This window comes from Pelophylax lessonae, assembly GCF_965119305.1.
Source record: "Pelophylax lessonae genome assembly, chromosome: 4".
Lineage (NCBI taxonomy): Eukaryota > Metazoa > Chordata > Amphibia > Anura > Ranidae > Pelophylax > Pelophylax lessonae.
In genome coordinates, this window is record NC_138771.1 from 601,992,100 (window position 1) to 602,005,183 (window position 13,084).

Genomic DNA, 13,084 nt, shown 5'->3' on the forward strand with positions numbered 1-13,084 from the left:
GGGGCTGTTATGGCGGGGGCCTCCTTATCGGGGTCCCGCTCCTCTCTTGATCTAGTGGGGTCTGAGGTGGAGGCTGAAGTTGAGGGGGTTGATAATTCTCCCCCTGGCTCGCCTGAAGAGCTTGCAATCATGGATGAGTTGATTGCTTCCATTAAGCAAACGCTGCGTTTGCAGGACGAAGTGTGTCCCCCCGCTGCCTTGGCGGCTTATGGGACGCAGAGGAAACGCAGGACGCCGCAGGTTTTTCCCTGCAATGCTGATTTTCAGCGCGCTGTTAAGGATCAATGGCGCAATCTGCGCAAACCTTTTGCGGTACCAAGTAAATTCAAGCTGCGTTATCCTTTTTCGCCTGCCACTGATGAAAGGTGGTGTGTGCCTCCACCAGTGGATCATGCAATTGCGGTTTTGAACAAAGCCACTGCGATTCCTGCAGAGGGTTCCCCTGTTTTCCGTGATGCCACGGATAGGAGACTGGAGTCTCTTGCCCGTCATACTTATTCTGTTACGGGTTCTATGCTTAAGGCTCTGTTTGCTTCTCTCATGGCGGCCCAGGCGATCGCAAGTTGGACGCAGATGCTTAGGCGCGTCCTGGTGGCCGATTCGGCCTCGCCGGCGACCCTGGATATGGTGGATCAGATCCACCAGGGTGTCATGTATCTGTGTGATGCGGACCTGGACCTGATTCCGTTGGCTGCACGTGTGCACAGCGTGGCGGTGTTGTCTCGTCGCCTGGTTTGGTTAAAATGTTGGTCGGTGGACCAATCTTCACGTAAGACCTTAGCCAATCTGCCTTATGATGGGTCTCGCCTTTTTGGGGAGTCCCTGGATGTGTTGATTAAGGGGATCACCGGGGGTAAGAGCACTCTCTTGCTCCATTTCCCCAAGGCTAAGGGGGCTTCTGGGAAGAAGCATGCTAATTTTCGGCCCCCTCAGGGGTCGTTTCGTGCCTTTCGGCCGCACTACAAGGGCAAACCGTTCAAAGGTCAAGGCTCTCAGAAGAAGCCCTGGTCTGGTAAACAGAAGTCCGGCCAATCCGGACCTGCAGCCCATAACAGTTCGGCCTGAAGGGGCGCCCTCACCCAGTTTTGGGGTGGGGGGACGCTTGCTCGGTTTTCTTCAGCCCTGGTTGGCCCGTGTGCGGGACAGATGGGTTCTGGAAATCGTTCGATCTGGTTACAAGATCGAGTTTCTCTCTCGGCCGGAGAGCAGATTTTTTCCCTCAAATCTTCAGCTGTCTCCAGAGCGCTTGCGGGACCTGCACCTGGCGGTGCGGGACCTGAGGGCTCAGGGAGTGGTGGTTCCGGTGCCTCATCGGGACAGGTTTCGGGGGTTTTATTCCAATCTGTTCACCGTGCCCAGAAAGGAGGGCAAGGTTCGTCCGATTCTGGACTTGAAGGCTCTGAACCGCTCTGTGCGGGTTCGCAAGTTCCGCATGGAATCCCTGCGGTCGGTGGTGGCTGCCCTGGTTCCGGGGGAATTCATGGCCTCCATCGATTTGAAGGATGCGTACCTTCACATCCCCATATTCGAGGGTCATCAGAGGTACCTTCGATTTGCCATTGCGGGGGATCACTACCAGTTCGTGGCGTTGCCTTTTGGTCTCGCCTCGGCTCCGCGGGTCTTCACCAAGGTGCTTGCACCGGTTCTGGCATTATTGAGGGCCCAGGGCGTCTCTGTCCTGGGGTATCTGGACGACATTCTGGTTCGGTCTGCGACCAGCCAGGGTCTGGAGGAGGACCTGTCTGTCACGATGCAAACTCTGCAGGAGTTTGGTTGGACGATAAATTTTCCAAAGTCGACACTGAGTCCGTCGGTTCGTCTCCCCTATCTGGGAATGATACTGGACTCGGTGCAGGCGAAGGTCTTCCTGCCAGAAGACAAACTCAGGACTCTCCGGGAGGAAGTCAGGTCCCTCAGGGACGTTCCGAACTCGTCTCTGCGGACGTGTATGAGATGTCTGGGATTGATGGTCTCGGCCTTCGAGGCGATTCCTTTCGCCCAGTTTCACACGCGGGGTCTCCAAGCGGAGATCCTGTCCAGGTGGGACGGGCGACCTCAATCTCTGGATCTTCAAATCTCGTTGAGTCTTCGCACCAGGGAAAACCTTCTGTGGTGGCTCCAGTCCCCGTTGGTGTCCGGGGGCAAGTCGTTTCGTCCGATCTCGTGGACGGTGATCACCACGGATGCCAGCCTGTCGGGCTGGGGTGGTGTTCTGGGCGTTCTGTCCGCTCAGGGGACTTGGTCGGAGGGGGAGTCTTCCCTTCCGATCAACATTCTGGAATTGCGTGCGATAAGTCTCTGTCTTCATCGCTGGACGGACCGGCTGCAGGGTTGCCCGGTTCGGGTGCAGACGGACAATGCCACGGCGGTGGCCTACATCAACCACCAAGGGGGCACCAGGAGTGCCCGAGCGGCTCGAGAAGTGGCCGACATTCTGTCTTGGGCCGAGACTCATGTCCCGGCGATAACGGCGGTTCACATTCCGGGTGTGGAGAACTGGCAGGCGGACTATCTGAGTCGCCAGACCCTGGATCAGGGGGAATGGTCTCTCCATCCGGCTGTCTTCCAGATGTTGTGCGCGAAGTGGGGTCTTCCAGATGTGGACCTGTTCGCGTCTCGTCTCAACAACAAGGTGATGAGGTTCGTGGCAAGGACGCGCGACCCTCGGGCAGACGCGTCGGACGCGTTAGTGGCCCCAGTACAGGCTGATGTACGCGTTTCCACCGATTCAGTTGCTGTCCAGGTTCCTTCGCAGGTTACATTCGGAACGCAACACGGTGATTCTTGTGGCACCGGACTGGCCTCGCCGGTCCTGGTACGCAGACCTCGTGAATCTGGCGGTCGCCACGGGGCGTCTGCCTCTTCGAGACGATCTACTGTCTCAAGGACCGATATACCATCCTGCTTTACAGTCGCTGGCTTTGACGGCCTGGCTGTTGAGACCGAGGTCCTGAAGGAGAGGGGTCTCTCTCCGGAGGTCGTTCATACTTTAATCGACGCGAGGAAGTCTTCCTCGGGGAAGGTTTATTACCGTACTTGGAAGGCCTATTTTGCCTGGTGTGAGTCCAGGGGGTTTTCACCCCGCACGTACTCGGTGTCCCGTGTGCTGTCTTTCCTTCAAACGGGTGTTGATCAGCGTTTGGCGCTGGCTACGATAAAGGGTCAGGTGTCTGCTCTGGCCGTTCTGTTTCAACGTCCCGTGGCTTCCAACCCATTGGTTGGCACCTTTGTTCAGGGTGTGCGGCATCTGGTTCCCCCGAGGCGGCATCCTCTGCCCCCTTGGGACTTGAATCTCGTTCTATCTGTGTTACAACGTGCTCCTTTTGAACAGATCAGGGAGATCTCGTTGTCTATGTTGTCCAAAAAGGTCGCCTTTTTGGTGGCGATCACTTCGGCTCGCAGAGTGTCGGAGCTGGCGGCTTTGTCCTGCAAGTCTCCGTACCTGGTTATTCATTTGGATAAGGTGGTCTTGCGACCTAATCCTTCTTTTCTTCCGAAACGAGTTTCGGAATTCCATCTTAATGAGGATATTGTCTTGCCTTCGTTGTGCACGAAGCCTAAACATCCAAAGGAGGTGAGATTGCACTCTCTGGATGTTGTTCGGGCGATTAGGGTTAACCTTAAATCGACTGAGTCTTTTCGAAAGACGGACTCCTTGTTTGTTCTTCCAGAGGGTCCTCGGAAGGGCATGGCGGCTTCGGCCTCTACCATCGCCAAATGGATCAGGCAGACCATTGAACAGGCCTATGCTTTGCAGGGGAAGGTTCCCCCTGTGCCTGTGAAGGCGCACTCTACTAGATCTCTGAGTACGTCTTGGGCCTGTCGTCATGGGGCTTCTGTAGCCCAGGTGTGTAAGGCGGCGACTTGGTCGACCGTGCACACTTTCACAAAATTCTACAAAGTAGATGTTCAGGCATCGGGGGATGCTTCCTTTGGCCGCAAGGTTCTTAGTGCGGCTGTTCCCTAGGGTCCCTTGTTGGGGACTCCTGGCTGTTGGGATAAGTTTTGTATCCCCTGGTTTTTTGTCTTTTCCTGGGTTGTTGCTCCTGTTGAGCACTTGTTTTTTTGCTGTTGCCCAGCTGGTTTCCTACCTTTGGTAAGGTTCCTTCTTTGATGCGGAGACTGCGTTGCCTTTCGGCGCGGATGCGTTTCCCACCCCTCATGTTTGCACTGCTTTGGGACGTCCCCATATGTGACGAATATGAAGAGGCGGCGACTGTCGGAGGACGTAAGAGAAAACGGAATTTTTGTAAAATCTTACCTGTAAAATTCCTTTCTCTGAGTCCTCCGACAGTCGCCGCCCCCGCCCCTCTTTTGGGGTTTGATTGTATACTCTACTGCTATTCCACTAAAACTGAGATATGGTTGCAGGAAGTAGGAGGGTATTGACTGAGGGGACCACCCCTTGAGGGTGGGATATGTTAAAAGCTTTATTGTTAACATATTCTGTTGCCTAGCTACTCCTTCGGAGCAAAGTCTAATACCCCATATGTGACGAATATGAAGAGGCGGCGACTGTCGGAGGACTCAGAGAAAGGAATTTTACAGGTAAGATTTTACAAAAATTCCGTTTTTCTTTGCACCCTGTTCACCCCTCAATGCCGCCTTGAGGTAGGTTGAAGTGTATTGAACTTGCCAGCTGTGAAATATGTGAAACCGTTTACATGGTATGTAGTGGAAATTTGGTTCCACCCATATTGGCAAATTTAAATTCGAAGCTTTTCCCGAACCTGAATTGCATTGAAGGAAATAAAAGACTTGTACAAGTTCATGGCAAACTGTTGTTACCCACATGGCATAAGAAGCCCCCACAGACCCCCACTGAGTGTTCTATTATGTGTTCTATTATTTGTATTGGGTTTAGTTTGTAGTCAGAAACAGTCCCTTACTGAAAAACTTGATCCATTTTGATCTGTAGACATTTGTGTCAAATGTGAGTTTCACCCAAATTCAGTCTCACATCTTATATTCCATACTGCAAGTGGAATTGAAATAAAAGCACTGATAGGTGGGGTTTTTATGACAGAAGAAACCTCATTGGTCTCTTCTGATAGAAATGCTGCTCCCTGCATGTTGGCGGTAATGTGCATTGAGCCGTGCATGCGCAGCTCAGCGTACATTTATGGCAACCCTCTGTGCCGTGATGATGGGACTCCCATGTGTAGGAGTGACGTTATCGTGGCCTGCCCATCCAAGTGGCAGAACAGACAGAACCCAGTAAGAAGACCAGGAGAAGATGGAAGTGCCCATGGATAGCAAGAGCCCTGACAGCCCAGTGCTGGAAGGCATTGTTCATGAGGTACGCCTGCCATAACTGTGCATACTGCCACATTATGGCTTAAAGAGGTTGTAAACCCCCAAAAAAATGTTTTTCTCTTTTTGCAACCTGCAAGAGAAACACATAATGAGCTAGTATGCATCGCATACTAGCTCATTATGAAACACTTACCTTAGAACGAGCCCCCCGCCGTGCCGTCCGCTTACCTCTATGACGGGCGACATGTCCAGTCGCCCGTCTTCCCGGGATCGCGGCATCCGGCCATCTGATTGGACGGAGCCGCGGTGACGTCACTCTCGCGCACGCGCACGGGAGCCGACGGTCACAGCACGGAGCTCTGAAGGAACGGCACGAGCGGCCGTTCCTTTAGAGTGCATGCGCCAGTGACGTCACTGGCTGCATGTAAGGTAAATATCTCCTAAACGGTGCATGTTTAGGAGAGATTTACAGTACCTATAGGTAAGCCTTATCATAGGCTTACCTATAGGTAAAAATGTCGGAGGAGGGTTTACTTCCTTTTTAAAGCTCCTGGGGTCCCATATAAAAAAAGAAACGGCAGTATAATCATGCTTTATTGCTGACCTGTTCATCTCAAGGAACCTCTATCCTGAGCTGCTTAGCCAGCTCAGGTTTCTGGGTCAGTTTGTCATATAATGCTCAGTGATCTTTCGCCAACCCAGCCCTGGCTAATCTTGTCTGTCAGAGGCTAAAGGGAATCCTGAATTTTTTTTCCCCTGTGCAAATCAAGGCTATTCAACTATGGCAGCTTTTATAGACCTGAGGCATGGCCCAGGCATTGACACGAGCAAGGCTGATATGAACTGTAAATATACATTATATTGTCAAAAGTATTGAGACGCCTGCCGTTACACGCACATGAACTTTTATGGCATCCCAGTCTTAGTCTGTAGGGTTGAATATTGGTTGGCCCACCCTTATACCAGCTTCAACTATTCTGGGAAAGCTGTCCACAAGGTTTAGGAGTGTGTCTATGGGAGTGCCTGGCTTGCAATCTCTCTAATTCAGCCCAAGGGTGTTCTATCGGGTTGAGGTCAGGACTGTGCAGGCCAGTCAAGTTCCTCCACCCCAAACTCACTCCTTTATGTCTTTATGGACCTTTTGATAATCTAGTGTATTTAGCTAAAATTGGATATCATCTATGTGACCATAATGGGAGGTCTGCATGAACCCTATTTATAAGCCATTCATTAAGTAGGTGATCTAGTTTTGAGATCCAAGGCTAATTCTTTGTTCTTCATACAGAATTCAGTTTGGTGTACCGCTTGCCAGGAACCAGCTCATTCAGAAGAAGCTGGCAGATATGCTGACAGAGATCACCATCGGTCTGCAGGCCTGCCTACAGCTGGGGAGACTGAAAGACGAGGACAAGTATGCTACAGTCACCACTGGATTAGCTCCCTAGTAAAATGTCTCTGAAGGTTCTTATTTATCCAGGTCATGGTATACTTAGTAGTAATTAGTCACATTCTGCTGGATTCAGCAGAATGTTGAAGACATTTTGTAGCTTCTCCAAGCCATTTCTTTAATTCTAAGTCTTTCAGTTCCTTAGTGAAATTTTATTCTTCATGACATCAACTGCAAGGCTCATGTCAGAGTAGTGGTCTTGCCACAGAATCATTTACCTGCTTCTATGGGCCAAAGTAAATAGGAAGAGCCAGGCTCTTACTGTGCTGCTCCATTGTTGAGCCACCACTGATTCTAAGAACGAATAGGCATGCTGCGTTTTTTTTTTTTTTTGTTTTTTTTAGTGGTGAAGGTTATCCTCTGTTTTTTTTTTTGTTTTTTTTGGTGATAGCAAGACTAAGTAATGTGAAATCCTAAAATTTTGAGTTGTGAGAGGAAATCTTTCAACTTAGAAATGCATTCTGTTGACAAACGTTTAACCAATTGACCTCCATATTTACCCCCCTTCATGACCAGGCCATTATTTGCGATACAGCACTTTGTTACTTTAATAACCACTTTACCACCGGAGGATTTTGCTGTCTTACGTCTGGGCCACTTTTTGCGATTCGGCACTGTGCGAATTTAACTAACAATTGCGCGGTCGTGCGACACCGTACCCAAACGAAATTTACGTCCTTTTTTTCCCACAAACAGAGCTTTCTTTTGGTGGTATTTGATCACCTGTGCGATTTTTACTTTTTGCGCTATAAACAAAAAAAGAGCATAAATTTTGAAAAAATAACAATATTTTTCACATTTTTTTATATGAAATTCCCCCCCCAAAAAATGTAAAAATCAAAATTTTTTTAAATTTTAGGCCAATTTGTTTTCTGCTTCCTATGTTTGGTAAAAAAATCGCAATAAGCATATTTTGATTGGTTTGTGCGAAAGTTATTGCGTTTACTAACTAAGGGAAAGATTTTTGTCATTTTTGGTGTTTTTTTTTTAACGAGTAATGGCGGCGATCTGCGATTTTTTTTTTTTTTGCGGGACTGCGACATTGCGGCTGACAGATCGGACCCTTGACTGACATTTTTGACACTTTTGGGGGGTACCAGAGACATTACTACAGTAATCAGTGCTATAAATATGCACTGTTACTGTAAAAATTACACTGGCAGGGAAGGGGTTAACTTTTATTGGTGATCAAGGGGTTAATGTATGCCTGGTGCTTACTAACGTGTGTGGGGGGAGGTGACTGAGTGACACAGGGACAGATCGCAGGTTGAGCTATGCTGAACCCTGCAATCTGACCCTGCCTGTCACTTAGGAGATCCGCCCGCTTGTGTTTACACAAGCGGGCGGATCTCCACACTTGATTCCCCGACGATCGGGGAAGAGCAGCGGCGATCGCCGCCACTCCTCCCCTGGCCCAACTCCCGCTGTGACTGAATACAGCGGGAGCGAGCCTCCAGCAGCGCGCGCGTGCCGCCGAGAGAGGGGAATGTCTGGTGACGTAGGTCTACGTCGCCAGACGTTATCGAGCCACTTTGCTGCAGTAGAGCTCTAGTGAGCAGTGCGGAAGTGGTTAACTGACAATTGCGAAGCTGTACTCCTAAAAATGTATGTCCTTTTTTCCCCACAAATTGAGCTTTCATTTGGTGGTATTTGATCACCTCTACGTTTTTTATTTTTTGCACTATAAACAGAAAAAGACCGGCAATATTGAAAAAAAAAAAAAACAATAACTTTTAATTTCTGCGATAAAACGCATTCAATAAAAACATTTAAAAAAAAAATGTTTTTCATAAATTTAGGCCAGTATGTATTCTGGTACATATTTTTGGTAAAAAAATCCTAATAAGCGTATAGTGATTGGATTGCACAAAAGTTACAGTGTCTACAATCTGAGGGATATTTGTATTTATTTATTTTACTAGTAATGGTGGCAATCAGCGACTTATAACAGGAATGCAATATTGCACCAGACAAATCGTACACTAACTGGCACTTTTTGGGGACCAGTGACATGAATACAGTGATCAGTGCTAAAAATATTCACTGTCATTGTACTAATGACACTGACTAGGAAGGGGTTAACATCAGGGGCGATCAAAAGGTTAACTGTGTGCCTAGCTGGTGTTTTACTACTGTGGCAAAGGTGCTTGTACTACGGGAAGGCATGGATTGGTGCCCCTGCTTTGCAGAGACACAGAAACCATGCCTTCTGTACTGACAGAACGGCAATCTGCCTTGTTTACATAGGCAGACCCCAGTTTTGCCTCTGTATCAAAGAATCAGTGGGTGCCGGCGGACATCAAGTCCACTATACCCGCTGATCAGCTCCTGCTGTGTATAATCACAGCGGGAGCGAGCCACCTGCGACGCACACCCCAGACTTGGAAGTTCAGGTACTAGGTACGTGATCCTGCGCAGCAGAGCTGCCTTGCCGTCGTATATGTAAGTTATACGATCAGCAAGCAGTTAAAGACACGGCTTCCCAGAGTCCCCCCCCCCCCCTCCTATTTTGGGAAGGTTTTTTTCTCAGTTTCTGTTGTTTCCAGGGCAGGAAGTGAAGGCACCCAACAGGACACAGACAGAAAACAAAAAAACTATAAGGCCCCTTTTACACTGGTCAGTTTTTCTTCCATTTTCTTCCCTGAGGAAGGGAGCGTGCCTCCCGAAACACATCAGAGGTCCTTATATAGGGATATCTCCATTCTACATCGAGGTGGACTCATACCCCTTGAAATTGTCACTGCGGCCAAACACAGTGCACCATTGTGAGTCCACTACAAAGGCTACTCACACCTTTGCATGTCAGCAACAAAATTGTGGCTTTCCTGACACACACACAGAAACACGCTGTCTGTTCGTAGATGAGCGACAGTGCCATTAATTGTTAATGGCACGCCACTCATCTGCTAACACATGCATTTTCACATGCACCAAAGCGCATAGTGTCTCAAAAGTGAATCGTCTGGGGTCTATTTGGAGTCCTGATATTTCATCAAAGCCCCCCAACAGGGCAGTTAAAAAAATATATATATATATATATATATGAAGACTCAGACTCCAAATAAATATATATATATATATATATATTTGGAGTCTGAGTCTTCAACTAGAAATGCGATATCCGTAACTACCCCAACCTGAGGTGTGCCAAAGTCGTGCTGGTCAGTATACCTAAAAGAGGGCATACTCTAACTATACAGGAGTCTCAAAATAGAAAAAGAAAACGGTGTGCCTACCAGAGGATTAGGAGGAATATATACCCCCCAGACTCTTCCTACAAATACAAGCTGGCCAAAGGCCCGCTTTCATACATATAATGTAAAAAATTGTAAAAAATAAATAATTAATGGCTTGTTCACACGTGTTTTGGTCTCTGAAAAGCAACCAACATTCAGATTGCTCTTCAGAGAGCATTTGACAGGAGGTAAGGAGCCGTTGTATCGCCTCCTTACTGCCTGCAACAAACCTTACACCATTATTAGCCCTATCTAAAGGTGGTGGTGGGGGCACAGCCTGCCATGTTCGCCCTGGGCACCGGATGACCTTGTCCTGGCACTGCAGGGCCCTCTGATTCCTCCTGTACTGAATTGCATTGTAACTGTACTGTCTCATTCCACTTTATAAAGCACTCCATCCACCTGTTGGCGCTATATAAATCCCGTAATGATAAGAGACACTCTGTCATAGGGTGGAATAATAATAAATGCCTGTTTTTAACCCCTACCTGTGCAGAGCCGCTCCGGAAATGATCTCTCTTCTGAAGAGGAACTCGTGTGGAAAGGCCTTGGATATCGCTCGTCAGGCTCGGGATATGCTTGGCGGTAATGGGATTTGTGACGAGTACCACATAATCAGACATGTTATGAACCTGGAGGCTGTGAATACGTATGAAGGTAAAGTGCAAACCAGAATGGCTGCCCCTATTCAACACTGCTGAGCCTCGAAAATGCTAGTTTCCTGTTGATATTATTTGGATAAATGTTCCTAATATGAACATTATGTCTCCTTCTAGGTACACATGACGTCCACGCCTTGATCCTGGGACGAGCTATAACAGGATTACAGGCTTTTACTGTTAACAAATAATGAATCCTAAACTATCAGTCTGATGTTTTTAGACAATTACTGGATGTATTACTATAAGCTGCCAACCAGAACTCTCGTCAATAGTCAATAAAGCTACAGACATTCAAAGTACAGCAGGATTTCCAATGGACTTTGCCACACTACATAATTGATAATGCGGTTTATATCCCAAAACTTCTTTACTGATACGCAGACACAATTGATATTACTTGCTTTTTGTTGATTTCGGTTGTCACTGAACTAGAAATTAAAACTCTGTAAAAACTATCAAAATGTTATATCTTTATGTTCAAGATGTATCATCAAAATAAAACAAAAGCTTTGTAAAACAGCATTGCAAAAGTTTTTTACCTCCCTGATCATTTGATGCAGCTTAGTGTGTATATTGTGTGCAGTATTTTAACCACTTGCCTACTGGGCACTTTTACCCCCTTCCTGCCCAGGCCAATTTTCAGCTTTCAGCGCTCTCACGCTTTGAATGACAATTGCACGGTCATGCTACACTGTACCCATATGAAATTTTTAGCATTTTTTTCACACAAATAGAGCTTTCTTTTGGTGGTATTTAATCACCTCTGGGTTTTTTATTTCTTACAAAAAAAAAGAAAAAATACAGAATATTTTGAAAAAAAAAAACGTTTTTCTTATTTTCTGCGAGTAAATTTTGAAAATAAATAAATTTTTCTCCTTCTTCACTGATGTGCGCTGATGAGGCGGCACTGATGGGCACTGATAGGCTGCACTGATGAGGTGGCACTTATGGGCACTGATGAGGTGGCACTGATGATGAGGTACTAATATGCCGCACTGATAGGTGGCACTGATGAGCACTGATAGGCAGCACTGATAGGTGGCACTGCTGGGCACTGAGAGGTGGCACTGCTGGGCACTGAGAGGCAGCACTGATGGGCACTGAGAGGCGGCACTGATGGACACTGACGGGTGGCACTGATGGGCAGCACCTGTACGGGGCTGACCGCCGCAGTAAATGTACTTGCGGCGGTCGGCAAGCGGTTAAAGGGATTGTAAAGGCAAAAGTTTTTTTTATCTTAATGCAATCTATGCATTAAGATAAAAAAATATTCTGTTTGCAGCAGCAGCCCCCCTAATACTTACCTGAGCCCATCTCGATCCAGCAATGTAGCAGGAGTATCTCAGCTGCCTGGGACTCCCCTCCTCATTGGCTGAGACAGCAGCGTGGAGCAATTGGGTCCCGCTGCTGTCAATCAGGAGAGAAAGGGTGTGAGGCCAGGTCGTGGCTTCGTGTCCGAATGGACACAGGGAGCTGTGACTCAGCTTGGGTGACCCCACAGAGAGCTGTTTGCTGTGGGGGCACTCAACAGGAGGTAGGGGGACAGAAGAGGGATCCGGGCCACTCTGTTCCAACTGCACAGGGCAGGTAAGTATAACATGTTTGTTTTTAACAAAAAAACTTTGCAATCACTTTAAGGGCTCTTTCACACGGGCGGTCCGATCAGATCCGCCTGTCAGTTTTTTAGGCGGATCTGATCGGATCCTCCATGCAGCTCTATAGGGCAGCGGGTGTCAGCGGAGGTCACCTCCGCTGACACCCGCTGCCATCCGCATCTGATCCTGTGCTGAAATCTGGACGGATGGAAACCCTATTTTTCCATCCGTTCAGTAATCGGAGCGGAGCGGATCTGATGAGAGCGGACAAGCGGTCCGCTCTCCTCCGATCCCCCATAGAGGGCAGCGGGTGCTGAGACACCTCCCTCTCCGCTCTGCAAGCGGAGACGGAGCTGTCATCCGCCCGGCTCAGCGGGTATCGCGGATCGATCCCCGCTGAGCAACACGGATCCGCCTGCGGAGGCGGACCGTGTGAAAGAAGCCTTAGGTTGCTTTCACACTGAGGCGCTTGAAAATTGCCCATAAAACGACAGGCACTTTTGCGGCGTTAGCAGTGCGCTTTTTTTGAAGGCCACATGACTCAAAAGAACCATATTGAGGCCCTTTTGAAGCGCTGTAGAGGCGCTTCCCATTCATTTAAATAGAAAGGGGTGCTTTTAAGGCGCTTTTTTTAGCACTTCAAAGATGCTGCTTGCAGGAGTTTTTTTTTAATGGAAATTGGTTTTCAGGCTCTTTTTTTTAGAACGAAAGTGCCTCAGTGTCAAAGGGATCTAATTTGCATTGGTTGGAACAGGTCCGTTTTTTAAGTGCAACTCCAGCCAAAAAATTTTTTTTACGTTTTTGGATAACATAGGAAAAGGTTAACACCCCTGTAATGTTTGTTTTGCTGTCTGTGCCCGTTCAGAAGATTTCACCTCATTTTCTGTC

The 13,084-nt window shown here is 48.1% G+C and overlaps 1 protein-coding gene across 2 annotated transcripts in view; it reads left to right on the plus strand.

The window, feature by feature from the left end:
- The window catches only part of GCDH (glutaryl-CoA dehydrogenase), a 57,551-nt gene extending 46,432 nt beyond the window's left edge, over positions 1-11,119 (plus strand). For both annotated transcript variants that reach the window (XM_082255608.1, XM_082255609.1), the window contains 3 exons: positions 6,542-6,667; positions 10,436-10,596; positions 10,716-11,119. In XM_082255608.1, the coding sequence (XP_082111734.1) occupies positions 6,542-6,667; positions 10,436-10,596; positions 10,716-10,789 (361 nt within the window). In that variant the 3' untranslated portion in view covers positions 10,790-11,119. The remainder of the gene's footprint in view (positions 1-6,541; positions 6,668-10,435; positions 10,597-10,715) is intronic.
- Positions 11,120-13,084: the final 1,965 nt, after the last annotated feature.